General features: G+C 43.5%; 1 protein-coding gene across 4 annotated transcripts; it reads right to left on the minus strand.

Moving 5' to 3' along the window:
- Window positions 1-3952: 3952 nt before the first annotated feature.
- On the minus strand, window positions 3953-15262 carry LOC136357909 (regucalcin). 4 transcript variants are annotated; one of them, XM_066313553.1, is made up of 7 exons: window positions 15165-15262; window positions 14757-14970; window positions 11785-11967; window positions 10300-10515; window positions 8679-8810; window positions 5049-5203; window positions 3953-4297 (listed from the first exon to the last, which is right to left on the minus strand). In XM_066313553.1, the coding sequence occupies exons 2-7, from the start codon at window positions 14917-14919 to the stop codon at window positions 4247-4249; spliced, it is 900 nt and encodes a 299-aa protein (XP_066169650.1). In that variant the 5' UTR covers window positions 14920-14970; window positions 15165-15262; the 3' UTR covers window positions 3953-4246. The 4 variants fall into 4 exon arrangements, with proteins under 4 accessions (XP_066169650.1, XP_066169651.1, XP_066169649.1 ...); XM_066313554.1 differs by having other exon boundaries at window positions 15157-15172; XM_066313552.1 differs by lacking the exon at window positions 15165-15262 and having other exon boundaries at window positions 14757-15096.
- Between the last annotated feature and the right edge of the window lie 177 nt (window positions 15263-15439).

Consider the following 15439-nt stretch of genomic DNA (forward strand, 5'->3'; position numbering starts at 1 on the left):
CAAAATCACTGTATTACAGACAAAGTGATTCTGGGTTCCTTGAGGACCCTTCTGAGATTTCCTTGGCCTTTAATGGCTCATCCCATCAGTGCAAACCTTCAGTCTCTCAGAAAAATTATCATGTTACTCTCTGCTTTCTTTTTTATAACCTAGATAATAACTTCGAAGGGAGGTTCAAGTAGAACAAGATGCATTTTTTTTCACAGCATTTTCAGCTGAAAGATATATTCAAAAGGAAAACTCTGGTTTATGATAATTTTCACTGAAAATTAATTTTCAGCTAAAAAAAAGACTGAAAAATATAAGTTATCCTGTTTTCTGCAAAATATTTCCCAAAGCATTTTCTCTAAATGGATTGTGGAGGAGAAAACCACATTTTCCACATAGCTCTTCACTTCTGGTGACTTGACTAACTTCTCCATCACAGGTGCAGAAAAGTAAAACCAAATCAGGCAGAGGGACAAAGAATTCACCTTGCTGCAACTGCATCTACCAAGTGTGCAACTTTCTGGGTGAGCAGCTTGGATGCTGGATCATCAGTGGCACAGGAAGGACAGCAGCTGGGAAAATTATACCATTACATGTCTCTCTAATTTATTCACGTGCCTGCAAATTCTCTGGGGATGTCCCTACCACATTTTACACCATCTCTTATTCCTACCCTGACCACTTCTAGGCTACCAACACAAACACCACATCTCCCACTCTGCCATTTCAACACCCTCTATGTCTTTTCAGAAGTCGGTCACTTTAGGAAGAGACACATCTCAAAGGTTTTGTGGGTGTTGTTGATGAGTGGTGCAACTCTGCAGTAGCAGGTGCATGTATTTGCTAGCCAGCCAGCTATTCTTTTAATTGTTTCCACAACATAAAGAGCCTGGCCCTGCCATGCACTTTGCTTGTTTCTGATGTTGCTGGGTGTCAAAGCAGAAGTTTCTAGTGAGGTTGGCCAAAGGCAGCCATGCACCCATGTACCTCTGGCTGACAGCCAAGCACTTGTCTCCTTCTGGTGTGGCTTCCTCTCTCCTTTCCCACTGTTTTGGTGTCCTCTGATGCAACTCTTACCGCTTCTTTTTATAGTCCCTAGTTTTTACCAACATAGAGTAGTCAGGAGAGTATCAAGACATTATCGCACCACATAATGTGGTATTTAAATAATTGTATTTGTCTTCTGCTCACCACAGGCATGTGCTCAGACAATAGCTCGGAATTTGTTCTTGTGGCTTTGCAAATATTTAGTAAATCCATTGCTTCCCTTTCTTCCCCCATAATTCCCCAAAATATACTTGTGTTACTTATTCCCCTTGAGGGTCCATCCCATCTAGAAAGTCAACTTTGCTTGTTATTTGGTTGTCCTGATCTCTTAAAGTTTTTATGTACCTCTGCAGCTGTCTTCCTCTTGGAGGGAGAGCCCTCCCTGTACATACAGGCACGGTCAGAGATAACAAAGACACAGGTATTAAAAACCCCAGGCAGATACAGGTATAGCTACTCACCCCAGCAATATCCCACTTGACAGTGTTGTCCAAATGTGAAGCCAAAGCTTATCTTTTCGTGGCTTCAGCCTTTTGTAGGAAGGGCCTGGTCCCTCCCTTGTGCTCGAGATGGGAAGAACTGGAGTTCCCCAGGCAGTCAGTGCCGCCTGCTTTTATTCCAGCAGAGCGGTTTTGCCAGCAAAGGATTACAAGAGCATTCTCCAGCTTGGTTAAGAACCACTACGCTTCACCTATGACTATAGATTTTGATCATGAGGGTGAAGAAACCCTTCAGGGCACAGCAGCTGCTCCTCCTGATACAGCCTTTCCTGTCACTGAGTTCTTGCTCAACTCTAATTGAAATCAGTGCTGGTCTTTGATCAAAGAGGTGAGCGCCATTAATAAGCGAGGGATTAAACAAAAGTCAGGAAAGCCTTCCTAATTGAGGGAACCAGCAACGGCTCAGCTCCAGTTTGCCAGATCCAGCTCTCTGTCATGGGACTCAAGTCAAAATACGCTGGCAGCACCAGTTAGGGCTCCTCGGGGCTGGGGCACGGGAAGCAGCTACAGCCTCTGCACTGGAGGCTGCCTGAGACAGCTCCCAGGGCATTTCGGCAACATTAAAAATGCAACTCCTCTCCTGGCAGAGTTGGCTATTCCTGCTCATGTGAGGCCCATGAAACCTGCATAGCAAAGCCGAGCAGGTGCTTTTACATGAGGGGGAGGTGGCATTCATTTGTAAAATGTCTGCAGCGGCTTATTGTACCTGCCCCTGCTCTCACACTCACAAGCAAGCACAAAGAAGTTATTAATAACAAAGTGATATTTAGACATTTTCCCAGTGCCACCCATGCACGGCATGGAGGAAGAGGGGCTCCAGCTGCCATGTCCTCTTCCCTCTGTCTCATGGCTGCCTCCTGGCCAGCTCTGATAAACAAATCTTTTACCCAATTTTTCATGCCTGTAAAAGCATTGCTCTTATTTTTCCAATGCTGCAACAACATAAAAGATTGGCTTGGTTTTTTGTGTTGTGCTGGCAATCACCCTATTGCCAGTGCGGTGGTGTGAGGGTGAGCACAGGTACAAAACCTCAACAGCAATGGCAGAAGGAGATCATCTGTGTTTATGCCCTTATTTTCTGCTACATCTCTGGGTCTCCACTAGTGATCAACCCCATCAGCCCAACAGCATGGTTCCTGAGCTGCAGGTATCACCAGGTTTATGACTTTAGTGAGATCAGAGCCCGAAACTTGCTACAATCACCATCTCCCTCAACTCAAGCTTTCTCAATACTGTGCATTGAGTAGATTTTAGGTGGTGCCTTTAGATTGCCTTGTAGCACAAAGCAAATGAAGGATGTGGACACCCCAAAGAACAAGGCCCAGAGCTTCCTTCATTGCCTCATGCTCATCCACACTGAAGTGGGATTGCCTAAATCTCCTTTTGTTTCCAGCTGCCAAGACAGATCCTTGCACAACTGAAAGAGGGGAAATAGTAATGTGCACAAAATAATCTTTGAACCATAGGATGAATGCAGCACCAAGGCCTTGGTGGGGTACTGAGTCAGCCACTGCACACTGGAGGGTACAGCCAACACAAGATGATCCATCAGAAACTAACTGCAACAAGCCTGTAGAAATGGCAAACCATTATGTGCTGATTCTTGGAGCTATCTGGAGAGAAAACACCCTTCCACAGGCTCGCTGGGCAGCCACTTGGGTTACCCTCACACAGCAGGATGGGGACACATAGCTATTCCACCTGCAGATGGAGGTGCACTAACATGTAACATTCCAAGAGCAAAAATCTGCAGTGTAAAATCCAACTGAGATACATCACAGTTGTTGAAGCACATACAGGCATGAAGTTAAAAGCAAAAATGCAATCCAGTGAGTAAGTTTTAATTTACAACAGGTGGTGTGAAGAAATTGCAATAGATCCTCCCTCTCTTTCACATTTGTAAAAGCAGTGGCTCTTTGAGCATGTGGGCTTGCTCTCTGTACTCTGGGGGAGGTTGGTTCTGGAGATGGTATGTGCAGGTTGTGCTTTATGCACAAATGGTCAAGAATGCCCAATGTTTTCCTGCCACTGTGGATGTCCCCAGAACAGGCCAAGATCTTCAAAGAATAGAGAGAGATACGGTTCTTGACTCCAACATTTTGGTTTTATATTTAACAAAATGAGCAACATAGCAACAGGCACTGGGGAGAAAGGGTGATCAGTTCCAGCCAGAGTTAATTTAGACGCAGCTGCAGCTGAGGCCTGGTAGAAGGAAGATGCAGGTGCACAGTGAGAGGTATTAACTTTTCAGGGGTTGAGAACATCATAGGACAAAACAAGTTACAGATAAAACAGTGGTAAGACCACCAAAGGGTGTTTTATGAGGAACTTTGAAAATACGTAAAAGAGACAGTACAAGTAGTTTAATCAGTAAAACAATATAACCTAAGTTGCAAATGAGACAGAAGAATACTCAATAAAAACATATTAAAATATTATTTAATCATACAGTAGAGTTACAACAGTACCTTATTAGGACAAGAATCTTTTTAGTACTATAGAAGTACCATCATATATTTAAAGTAAATTAAAAGGGAGAAAAAAGATCCATTTTAAAATATTCCATGTATTTCAGTAGTTTTTCACCCCTTCCTGATGAAATATTATAATGGTGTTATGGTTTCCAAGCAAAAGACGCTGAACGCCAGAACAAGACCTTCAGACTTGTCTTGCTTAAATCAGCCCTCTCTAATCCATTCTGAAGAGTGTATTTAACCTGCAAATGGATACGGTGGAACTCCTTTTGCCCCCAGTCCTGTTATCTGTTAAAACACAGAGGAAAAAAAAAATAGAGTGATAATTCACCATTATCAGACACTGGATTTCCTACACAACCAGACATGCTTTAATTTAGAAAAGGACTGTGTCCTACAACTTGACATCCTACTATATTTTGCACACATCAGCTCATCACAGCATGGAATTTCAATGCATTCTCTTTCTCTAAAGCTCAGTAATCACAGGCCAGAGTCCATTCCCCAAAAGCCTCTTCTCTTAGATACTGCTAAGCCTTAATTCTGCAGTTCACAATGTAACCTTCGGCATGCACACAAAAGAACAGGGCTTTAAAACAAATCCCAGTGAACTATTTTTTAAACAGATAACTTTGTGATTATTAACTAGAAAGTAAATAAAAGCAGATGCTTTTATCTGCCACTGATTAAGACGTTAATCTGCCACTAATTGAGACATGCAAGTATTTACCCATCTTTTCCATAAATAGAAAATGCAAATAGTGTTGGGAGAGGGAGAAGTATAAAGAGATGATTGCATAGAAAATTTGCACTATCAGCACTGGTACAAAGTTTAAACCCTAAAGTATCTTCAAATCTCTAAATGCATTTAACTTTCTGCAACAGGAACAAAAAATACAAACAGCTTAACATATATGACCAATGTTCTAACAACTGTCTTTTTCCAGCTTCCCATCACCGCCAACTGGAGTTTTGCTACCTGAAAAAATCAGGAGTGAAAAAATGGCCTTCTAAAATGAAAGGAGAAAATATCATTCACCTTGAAAACCCCACCAGCCTGTGGTTGCCGTGAAAGCCACTCTTTATCCATCCCATCACTGGCAGAAGTCACATACATTTCTGAATAATCCTTTCCTCCAAAACAGCAGGATGTTGTTTTGTCTACGGGAAGTTTCACAGTCTGGAGTCTTTTTCCTGGAGGAAAACATGCATGAAGTTTCCTGTTTGTCTACTTAGAACAAGAAATTTAAACAAATTATCACAAATAACCTTTGTGGAGCCAGGTGCTCTGCAAAAGTGGGAGGTCTCATCCTGACTGATGAGCACCATAACAGGGTGAAACCAGACTTCTGTGAACCCTGTTGTTGATGATGTATCATTTGACAAGTTTCAGTTTCAGGTATCACCAACAAATCCCACTTCAATCCCAGCCTGTCCTCTAATTAAGTGCTAACATCCACAGCACAAACACGTATCTGAGCTCATCATCTAGTCTGTCCATGGAGTCAATGGAAATGGGATAGAATTCCTCTCTAAAACAGGTCACATGAATCACACCCTAGATCTGCTGACTTTTCTACTTTTAACTACAAAGGCAGCCTGGAGCGAGCAGACCTCATGCGGCGTTACAGAGGCGTACCTCCTCCTGCACCTCTACTGCCTGCGGTTAAGGAAGATTAATTCCTAGAAGGTTTTCCTGAAATTTCAATTGTCTTCCAAATCAAGCTTGAATAAAATAGGGATCACGAGACATGTCTGATGAATATAAAAAACTAGTGCTACCATAAATAATACTATGTATTTATTATGCAGTCTAAATGATGGTAGTGAACAGATCGCCTCTAGTCCTAAGCAGAAGGCTGTCAAGACATCTTGCAGCAGATTTTCCCAAAACGTCTGCTCATCCTGGGCAATAGCAGCCTATTCCCATTATGTTTATTTTATGTAGCTACAAGTGAATTTCTCTTTCTAGAAATATGCTAAAGCACATGAATTTCCTTACAAAATGTGTAACTTCTCTGTCCTGTCCTCCCAACTGCATGTGTAAAGGGTTTGGTCTCCTTACAGCAGCTAACTTCATTGATGGGTTCAAATAGCAGGAAAGTAACTTTGATGTTGGGAACCCTAGAAACTGACTGACACCAAGTCTGGGAGAAAGTGAGTGGGAAGGGCATTCAAAAGGAAAAAAAACACGGACTGTAGGAAAAGAGGCAAGAGCCCTGAAGAGAAGGGGATAGACCCTGGTTGCAGTTGTAGAGTGCTCTCAGTAGGTAACAGCCTAGGAGATATAATTTACAAAGCTCTGAGGTGTCTCCCTGGAGTTTCAAGAAAATCTGTGCTTGGTCTCTATAAAAGACACAAATATAGCAAATCTTTTTGACACTATAAAAGTCTAAGTATATTAAAAAATAATTAGGAAGAGCTAAAAAATATTTAATTGCGGTTTAGATTGGATGTTAGGAAAAATTTCTTCACTGAAAGGGTTGTCAAGCATTGGAATAGGCGGTCCAAGGAAGTGGTGCAAACATTGCCCCTGACAGTATTTAAAAACCACACAGATGTGGTACTTAAAGACATGGTTTACAGGTAGACTTGGCAGTGATGGTTGATTGTTTGACTCGATAATCTTGGAGCTCTTTTCCAGCCTTAATGGTTCCAGGACTCCAATTTAAAGAATAAAACTAGCAGGTCATTAAGTGACCAGAACGTATGACAAGACTTGGTAACATGTAAGTTAGACATCCCTTGAGTCCTTTGCAAACCCCGTGGGATCAGCCATCAGCCTCTCCCTGTAGCACATCCTCAATCTAAAGACAGCAGCAATCTCTGCTAAAAAAGCCTAGACCTGAAAAGCTGCTTCATCTTAAACCTCAAAACCTTTACTCTAGGAAAGATGCCAAACAAACAAGTTTCCTCATCACACTGCCCTAAAAACAAAGTCCAGCCTTTGTTATCACTGTAACCTGCAAATCCCTCATGTGCTTTAGATGAGCTTTTTATCAGTGGATGTATCTGCAACAGGCTGACAGCCATTCAAGCCGCACTTGATGGGTATTGTGCATTAAAAGAAGCTTTCATAGAATTCTCTTCAAACGTGACTGGGTTATCTCCCTGAATAATTACAATTCATTCAGAAAATTGCAGATTTTCGATATTACTTTAAAATGATAGCCTGAGAGGGCAAGTAATGATAAATTCACAAAAAAAGGTGGCTATTTTTGACATGGATGAGAGGGAGACAGAACAGGTTCATGGAAGATAAATACACTGAGAAATACACAACCAAGACATCAGTACCTCATCCATCTGTGAGCGTAGTTAAAGACTGGGAATGCATTAGGGGTAAGTATTATTACATCAATATTCTTATGCATATCCCTATGCATCTCCTTACAGGCACTATTCCTTCTAGCTTTCCCATATGAAAACACTTCCAAAAGGGAGAAGGAAAAGGAAAATAAGCGAAAAAAGGAAGATCAGAGAGAAAAAAAAAGGCCAGGCAGGAAAAAGGTAGAAACAGTGAACCAGAGAAGAAATATTATTGAATCTACTACCCTAGAAGGGTATTTAGAGGGCTTCTGGATGTCAGCAAGGAGTGCTCTGCCCACCAGAGTGAGAGAATGTAGGTCCAAAAACAAGTCCCAGCACTGCTGGCATCTCCCAAGTCCCACAAGCTGGCAAGACTTTAGATGGGTACAGAACAAAAGGTGAGGGGGAAAGCACAGCCTGAGCCTCGAGTAAAGGTTTCCAGCAGAGTCAGAAGCAAGGCTGGTGCACGCATGCTAGAGTCTGCTGTGTGCTGCAGACAAGGCATTGTGGATTCAGGGACATTGACGTTCCTGAATCCCCAGTCCCACAAAATCCCTTAGGCTCCAAACGTATTCCCAGTGCATGATGCAAATTTGTGCTGTCTGGGATGTGACAAAATCATCCTCCCATTCTCACCCAACAGCCCCTTGCAGCCAGTGTGGTTCAGTTTCCCTTAAGTGCTTTACAAGTGTTTTCTACCCAGAGTAAATCATCCCTGGCACATCACTAGAGTCCAAATGACAGCAGCAATGAACAACAGACTCAGACAATGGGCACATCCGAGACATTATTGTGGGAATGATAAAATGCTGTGGAATTCATAAAAACATTTTTAATTATTTCATTGCAAAAGTGATCGTGCAAATAACTTCCAACAATAAAAAAGATGCTGCTGGCATCAGTGTCCTGTGGGACTTGCAATTAAATCCAGTAGGCTGCCCAAAATAATACAGTAACCTGAAAAAACAAGACTCAAAAACTGTTTAAGTCATCTTTCCCATTTATCAATGAGATAAACACTGGTCCTAATTCTGGAGGATGCAAGAGGATGCTAACTCAATTCACAAGTGGAATGATGGTCTCCCTAACAACTTTATCTTTTCCAACACAATAGATGCTGGGAACAAAGGAGACTTATTTACAAAGGTAATTTTTTAGAGCAGGGACATAAAATTGTTTTAAATAATAAGGAAAAAGCAAAAAAAAGCAGTTTTTAAAAAAGAGCAGATATGCCATTTCTGTGAGGTGAAAAAAAACACACCTCTCACTCTTTGTTTTTGTTTCTTTTTTTTGTTTGGTTTTTGTTTGTGTTTTGTTTTGTTTAACACAAAATTCCAGTCCATGTTTTGCAAGGACTTACCTGTCTCAGGATCAAGGCGAATCACTCTCCCACCATCATAACAAGCCACCCAGAGCTTGCCTTCAGTGTCAATGCACATCCCATCAGGAATGCTCTCCTCTTTTTCCAGTTTGTATATACTCCTACGGTTGCCTGCAGGGTAAAAAAAACCACAGAACTGAGTGAGACAATTGTTCAAATTTTTATCAGTCACAGCACTGCAGAGTTATTTGTACTATTATTTTGAAAAGCTGTGCTGAGGCCCTGACTTTTTTTCCCATGAAAGAAATAGATTGTGTCTGCTGCCCTGTTTGTTCCCTGAGACAGCTCTTTCTCAGCATGAAAGCCTGTGGATCAGTTTCTATCCATTGGAAGTCCAATCCTTCTTTCTGGCATTCATTTCTAGTGCACTACTCATGCTCTCTACTTACAATATTAAACGAGTAACTGAATAAATTAAGGTTAGATATATTCATATAATTAATAACTTGTTCTAAAAGCACTTTGCATCATTTCCAGTATGGGCTGCTCCAGCTGGAGAGTTTTCAAACAATTTGTTGGAATGTGCCAATAATCACTGTTCCAACACAAAACTGACTTTCAGATCTATAAAACTGAGAGCTTACATAAACACAGAGTTAGGAAAGGCATCAGTTTCAAAGGCATACTATCGACCTAAAAACAAACAACCCTATCTGAACTTTTATCCACTGTTATTAAAGAAAATTAAACCCAACTTTCCAACATTGTTTGTTTTATGCTCTGACAACTTCAATGTTTCTCATATGCAGCAATATTTTTAATGAGTTTCCTCTTTGCTCCTGGGGATTGTCAGACTGCCCACAGAAAGAGCAAGCCAGAACGAGTGAGAGAGAGAAGTACCTTATTTCCTAAGGAAAAATTCAGTTGTAAGCCATAGCAGAGAGACATTAGGATAAGGTGCTACATCCAAAATTACTTTAAATTCAGAGTTTTAAAACTAAACATTAGATTGGCTGAATTCTTTCAAAACAAAATACTGCAGCACATGTACTCAAAAGCAAATTACTAGTCCAAGTCATCGGAATTTTCTTTTTGCCCAAGCTTGTAGAAGCCCTTAAGGCATTGTTTTGTTTTAAATTAATGAAGGAAGCTTTGAATTACTGCTACCATTGTTGCCTTGTTCTTTCTGCAGAATATTCACTTAGTAGCTTGTGTTTTAAAAAAAAAAAGGGTGAAGAGTGAAGAAGTATCTAGAGAAGCTGGCAGAGGTTTTGTGCAATACTACACACTTGCTGTCACTTTGCCTGTGCTGCCAGTAGTAAGAAGCAGGAGCCACAGGAACAGACAGATGAGATACACTTCGTCCTTTTTACTGTAAGATCAGATATGCCTTGTGTTTAGTAACAGTAGTACAGGTTACTACTCAAACTGCCATGCAATTTAAATACTTTATAGTATTACCAAACAACCCTGACTGGTTTGAGCCAGGAGCCTATGCAGGCACAGAGAGATGTTAATACGGCTTCTGTTGTTTTGCTCAAAAGAGGTTTCTGGTTAAGTGCTCCCAAAGTTCTGATCGTGTCTGTGTAATAACAAGAGTGGAAACAAACATCACAATATTCAGGCACAAACAATAATTTTAGAATACAACCATTCATACCAATTTTTCCAGTTTGGAGGTCATAATCAAAGGCATCCACTGAGTAAGACAAGCTGTCAATGTAAAAGAAGGTTCTGTGATCCAGCGACCAGTCCAGCCCGTTAGAAATGTCCACCTGGTCAAAGTGCTTCACCACTGAGAGGTCAGGGAAGAGCGTGTACAGAGAGCCCTGGTGTCTCTCCAGCACAGCAGGACGAATCTCCTCTGCCATTGTACCTGGGCAGAGCCAAAGAGGAGAAAGCAGGTTCTGAGTAAATGGACCCTTCTCCAGGTTTGAGCGTGGAGGAGGCTCCCAAGAGGCACCATAGCAGCCTCTCACTATGATGGTGATCACACTGCCAACACAGAACGGAGCAGTGCAGGAGGCTTCTGAAATTTGAGGAAGAAACTGAGTTAAAAGCAAAAGAGAAAGGTGGATTTCCAAAGTGCTTGCCTTTAGCAGAAGGTGGCAAAGCAGAGTCTTTGTTCTTTTGTTGAACATTTCTGTGGCAGAAATGATGTGCAGCATGATTCCTGCAAAATGTTCTATTCAGTCATTCATATATTAAGACAGGTGTGGCTGGCATTTAACTTACAATATATCTTTATGTCTTGTAGAGCTGAGAGAGTGGAAAAAAATTACCTCCTCCCTCAGAATGAGTCTTACATTAAAGCCTCTTTTAAAGCAAATCTCATCTTTGCAGGTTGAAGTTGGCAGCTGAGACCAGCCCTTGAGAAGTTGGGTAAATGCAAGTTAAGGTAGGCTTCGGGACTGAACGACACAGCAGAAGCACAGAATGGTGTTTTAAAAAACAGGTGGACAGGATCACAGCTGAGGCTGGAGGGCATCTCTGGACATCATCCAGCATCATCCCCTGCTCAGAGCAGAGTCAGACAACACAGATTCCTCCCACCAGTGTTGGGTGTTGAAGATCTCCATGGATGAAGACTCCACACTCTCTCTGGACAACCTGTTCCCACTGTTTGATCATCCTCAGTAAAAGAGTTTTCTTACATTCATACAGACTTGGCTGAGTTTGAGTTTGTGCCCACTCCTTCTGGTCTTTCACTGGCCATCACTGAGCAGAGCCTGACCTCCGTCTCTTTAACTCCCTCCCCGTTCAGGTGGGATCCCCTGAGCCTTCTCATCTTCAGGATCAATAGTCCCTTAGTTTTTAGAAATAATACTCTGAATTACAGAGAACAAACCACACAATATAATAAATTTCTCACTGCAAAAAAGATTTTCTACTGGCACCCTTCCAGTATTCAAAACAAGCAGCTGACAGGGAAGAGGCTAGGCCAGTATCTTACACAAGATTAGATAGTGCCCAGGTAATACAAATAGATGTGTAAATGGATTTAAACTCTGAAGACAACAACAACAAAAAAATCCCCACCATTTAACTATGAAGGAAAACTTGCTGCATCTACAACTGATCATTCATTGCATCTTATCACCAACACCCAGCAAGCACCAGAGGGAAGAAAGAGACTGCAGCATACCTGCGAAATACCTCCCTGCAGGATCCACCTTCCCATCATTGAATCGAGTATTTGCTTTATCCTTGTCCACTTGAGTAATGGTGGTTACCAGCCCCTCTTTCCATTTCAAAGCAGCAAACCTGGTTCCTAGGGTGATGACATAATCCCCAGACTTCCGGAGAGCCACGGAGCTCACAGGGGCATCTGGAAACGGGGTGAAATTGAAAAGTGAGATGTGCTATGAAGAGACATTTCTTTTCCTTAGAAATGCCCACTTCAGACACGTCAACCGAACTCAGCAGAACCACGGGCAAGAGAAACAACCTACTTTTCTACCAACAAAATTGATGTTTAAATACATAGAAACAGATTATGTCACATGAACTTGAGTATTACCACTGCTACCAGCAGCTATAATCATTACGAGCACCTAGCTGTCCTAGGTGCTTTACTAAAATAAAGAAGTACAAAAAAGAGGGATGGAACATATGCTTTTTACCATAGCTTACTGTGTGGCTTCCCCTCTCTCCAATGGAAAAATCAATTGCCACAAGAGCTCTAGAACAACCATGTTTATTTAGCACAGCTCCTGTGTAAGTGAGCCCTGCAGCAATGGAGGCAGAGTACCTCCGCACTGGGACACATCACACCGGTCAGGAGAGACAGCCCCCCACATCACACTCTGCTGTGCCACTCAAACCAATCTCCAGCAGCACCAAAACCACACCAAGGAGTGGCAGAGCTTCCCAAGAGCTAAAACAAAACAGAAAACTAGTAAATGCTCCATGCTTAGTTGACACTCACTTGAGCTATTACACATAAAACCTCAGTTGCAGGTTATTATAAAGGAATTAGTAAAAAAACCCAGTGAGTGCAAAGACAACATTTCTGTAAACGCCTACAATCAGATGTAATCTAAGGAATAATAACTTTAGGCAGGCCAGCCAAGTCTAGCATAATATTTTCTATAAATGAGACTAATCACTAATTTTCTAATTTAAAACTGTAACATTTCTTCTATTTATAGCTTTACAGGGGTATAATTGGGTAATACTTTCACAAACACTTATAACCACCACCAGCCACCACTGGGTGACAAGAGGAACTGCTCTTTTCCAACTGTTTGCTCATGGCTCAGGATGCCCCTTCCCTTTGGAGCCCTGGCAGCAGTACCAACCACCATGACAGAAATCTGAACACCGTTTGCCCCCAGCACTGGAGATGAACACCTGACTGCAAGCTCAGCTCTAGCAGCTGAGGCTGCTGGTGGTCTGGGCTCATTTACACTGGGGTGCCACTCCTTCTTCCCCTGCCAGCACAAACAGCAGCACAGTCTCCTCAGCTGTGTGTGGTACCTGCCACATGCAGTATTTTTGCTGCTCTTTGGATTGCCAGTAACCACAGTAATAAAAGTGAGTTTCTCCCTGTATCAGCAGCAGGGGCTTCCCTAGCAGAGCATGGGATTGCAAGTCTACTTCTGCTCTCCCAGGAAAAGCCTGGGGCCATGGCTTAGCAGAGTCCTTCCTTCAGTGTTCTTCCCACCCTGGGAGAAGCAGCACTCAAGAGCAGCTGTCCACTGGAGGTGCTGGATATCCAGGTGCCCCTACAGCCATAAGAACAGCTCCATATCTTCCTGAAAAATCACCCCAGAGGAAAGGAGTGCATGAGGACACAGCCAGCCTACTGTTCACTGCACAAACCCAGAGCAAGGAGTGCCTCAGCCCATGCACCCAGCTCAGTCTGCTGCGGCACCAGAGGGCTTTGTTAAAGCAGCATCTGCAGGAATTGATTGATTGGCAGCACCATCATATGCCCAAGAGAAAACTGACCATAAGGTCTCCCCTCCAGGCCCAGTTATGCAGCTATGGTGTTTCCCCTGTGGAGTTATAAAGGGCATTTGAAGTGGTTTCTAGGCATGGGGTTGTTGTAATTCTCTTATTAAAAACTTTAATAATGAGTAACTTCTCTTAGTTTCCACTTTGGAAACCGGCTACTATAATCACATGGCATTCTTTGGTTGTTTGGGGGTTGGGTTTTTTTCTTTTAATCATGACATTCCCAAAGGCGCAGCTATTAATCATAACTATTTTACTACTAAAGAGAGGAAAGAATTAAAAAAAAAAAAAAAAAAAAAAAGGAGCTACTTCAGCTACTCTCCATTCTACATCTCCAGAGAGGCCACAAGCAAAAGACTACACCTTTGAAAGTACACCAGTTTGAAGGGAAAGGCAGGGAGAAAGCACACTCTCCCAGCTCAGCTACAAGGAATTAATTTTGGGAAGCAACACTTCCAAAATTAGTATCAGGCCTTCTCTCACCTTGGAATTGGCAACTACAGTAATTTGAAAGGCAGATAAGCCCGGATCAGTTCCTAGTGAATAATGCAAACAGCTTATAGGTTGGCAAAATTGATTTTCACCAAGGGTTACTGAACATGAGAAAATAATAAATTGTACTGAAACCACTTTAGGAGCTCTCTCCCAACACAAATATTTACTCTATCGCATCCAGCAGTAAATCTGCAATCTTCTTTTAATGTAAGTTAGCATATCTTCTCCTTTCTGGAAAAAATACTTGGCATTGAGACTCTAGCTGGTGACACTACTACCTTAAAAAAGCATCAGCTGCTTAAATTGTTATTAGAAATCTTCTTTCAATACAGAAAATGTGAGCACTGATCATTCACATCAGAACTACACCAACAGAAGAACTTTACCTCTGGGACAAAGTGCGAACAAAAGAGAGTGAGCTGTGGGCAAAATACAGGGAAAAGAAATAGATCAAACGTAACCCAGTGGCAAAAAGTCGTTAAGAGAAATCCCCAGGACTAGGTCTGGTCTGTATCTAGTGTCTCCCAGTGTGCTGGCGAGCGAGGACACCCAGGCTGCAGGGAAAGGTCTCCAGATCTGAGCACCGCGCAGCTGCCGAGGGCCACAGCCCGAGTCCCAACGCGCAGCTCCCGCACACAGGAGGGTTTTCCAGCGGCTCCTTACCCACAGGAACGGCCTGCGTTTGCCTGGTGACGGGGCTCCAGCGGCACACCTTCCTGCCCGTGATGTCCACGTACAGCAGCGCGCCCTCCTTCTCGTCCCACACGGGCGACTCCCCGATCCCGCAGCGCTCCTGGGCCACGCACTCGATCCTGACGGACGACATGGGCTGCCGAGGGAATCGTCACCGCGTCTTGCACCTCGGCCCCGCCACGGCCTGCGGGGGAAAAAAAGAAAAAAAGAGGGGAAATAACGAAAGGGAGAGGAAAAGTTAAATCGGGGGCCGCGGGCGGGCGCCGGGAGGCAAAGGCCGCTCGGCCGGAGGGCCCGCCGCCGCATGCCCGGCTGCTGGGGCGCACCGGGCGTGCCGCCCTGTCAGACACACACGGGCGTGTGGATGTACCTTCGTACCTGCCTGCGAACACAGCCGAGAAGAGCAGCAATAATAAATACTAATGACTGTAACAACGAAGGGCGCCCCCGAGCACGCCCGGCCGTGCCGCCTGCAGCCGCGCAGGAGCGCTCCCGCCGCTCTTATAGCGGGCCCGGAGACGGCGGGCGGCCGCGCCTTGGGCCCCCCGCCCGGGGCGGGCTGTGCCGCCCGATCCTCCTCTCTCCGGCCTCGGCCAGCGCCAGGAGCGGGCCGTGGCCGCTGTCCGAGCAGCCGCGGCTCGGCACCCCCCCGC

Source organism: Sylvia atricapilla, chromosome 2 (genome assembly GCF_009819655.1).
Source record: "Sylvia atricapilla isolate bSylAtr1 chromosome 2, bSylAtr1.pri, whole genome shotgun sequence".
Classification (NCBI taxonomy): domain Eukaryota; kingdom Metazoa; phylum Chordata; class Aves; order Passeriformes; family Sylviidae; genus Sylvia; species Sylvia atricapilla.

What these genes read in the sequence shown, in the direction of transcription:
- LOC136357909 (XM_066313553.1), bottom strand. Translation starts at nt 14,919, where the DNA reads ATGTCGTCCGTCAGGATCGAGTGCGTGGCCCAGGAGCGCTGCGGGATC. An exon ending in AACGCAGGCCGTTCCTGTGG is followed by an intron (nt 11,968 to 14,756) that starts GTAAGGAGCCGC and finishes CCCCGTTTCCAG; the next exon opens with ATGCCCCTGTGAGCTCCGTG. An exon ending in TGCAGGGAGGTATTTCGCAG is followed by an intron (nt 10,516 to 11,784) that starts GTATGCTGCAGT and finishes GGCTCTGCCCAG; the next exon opens with GTACAATGGCAGAGGAGATT.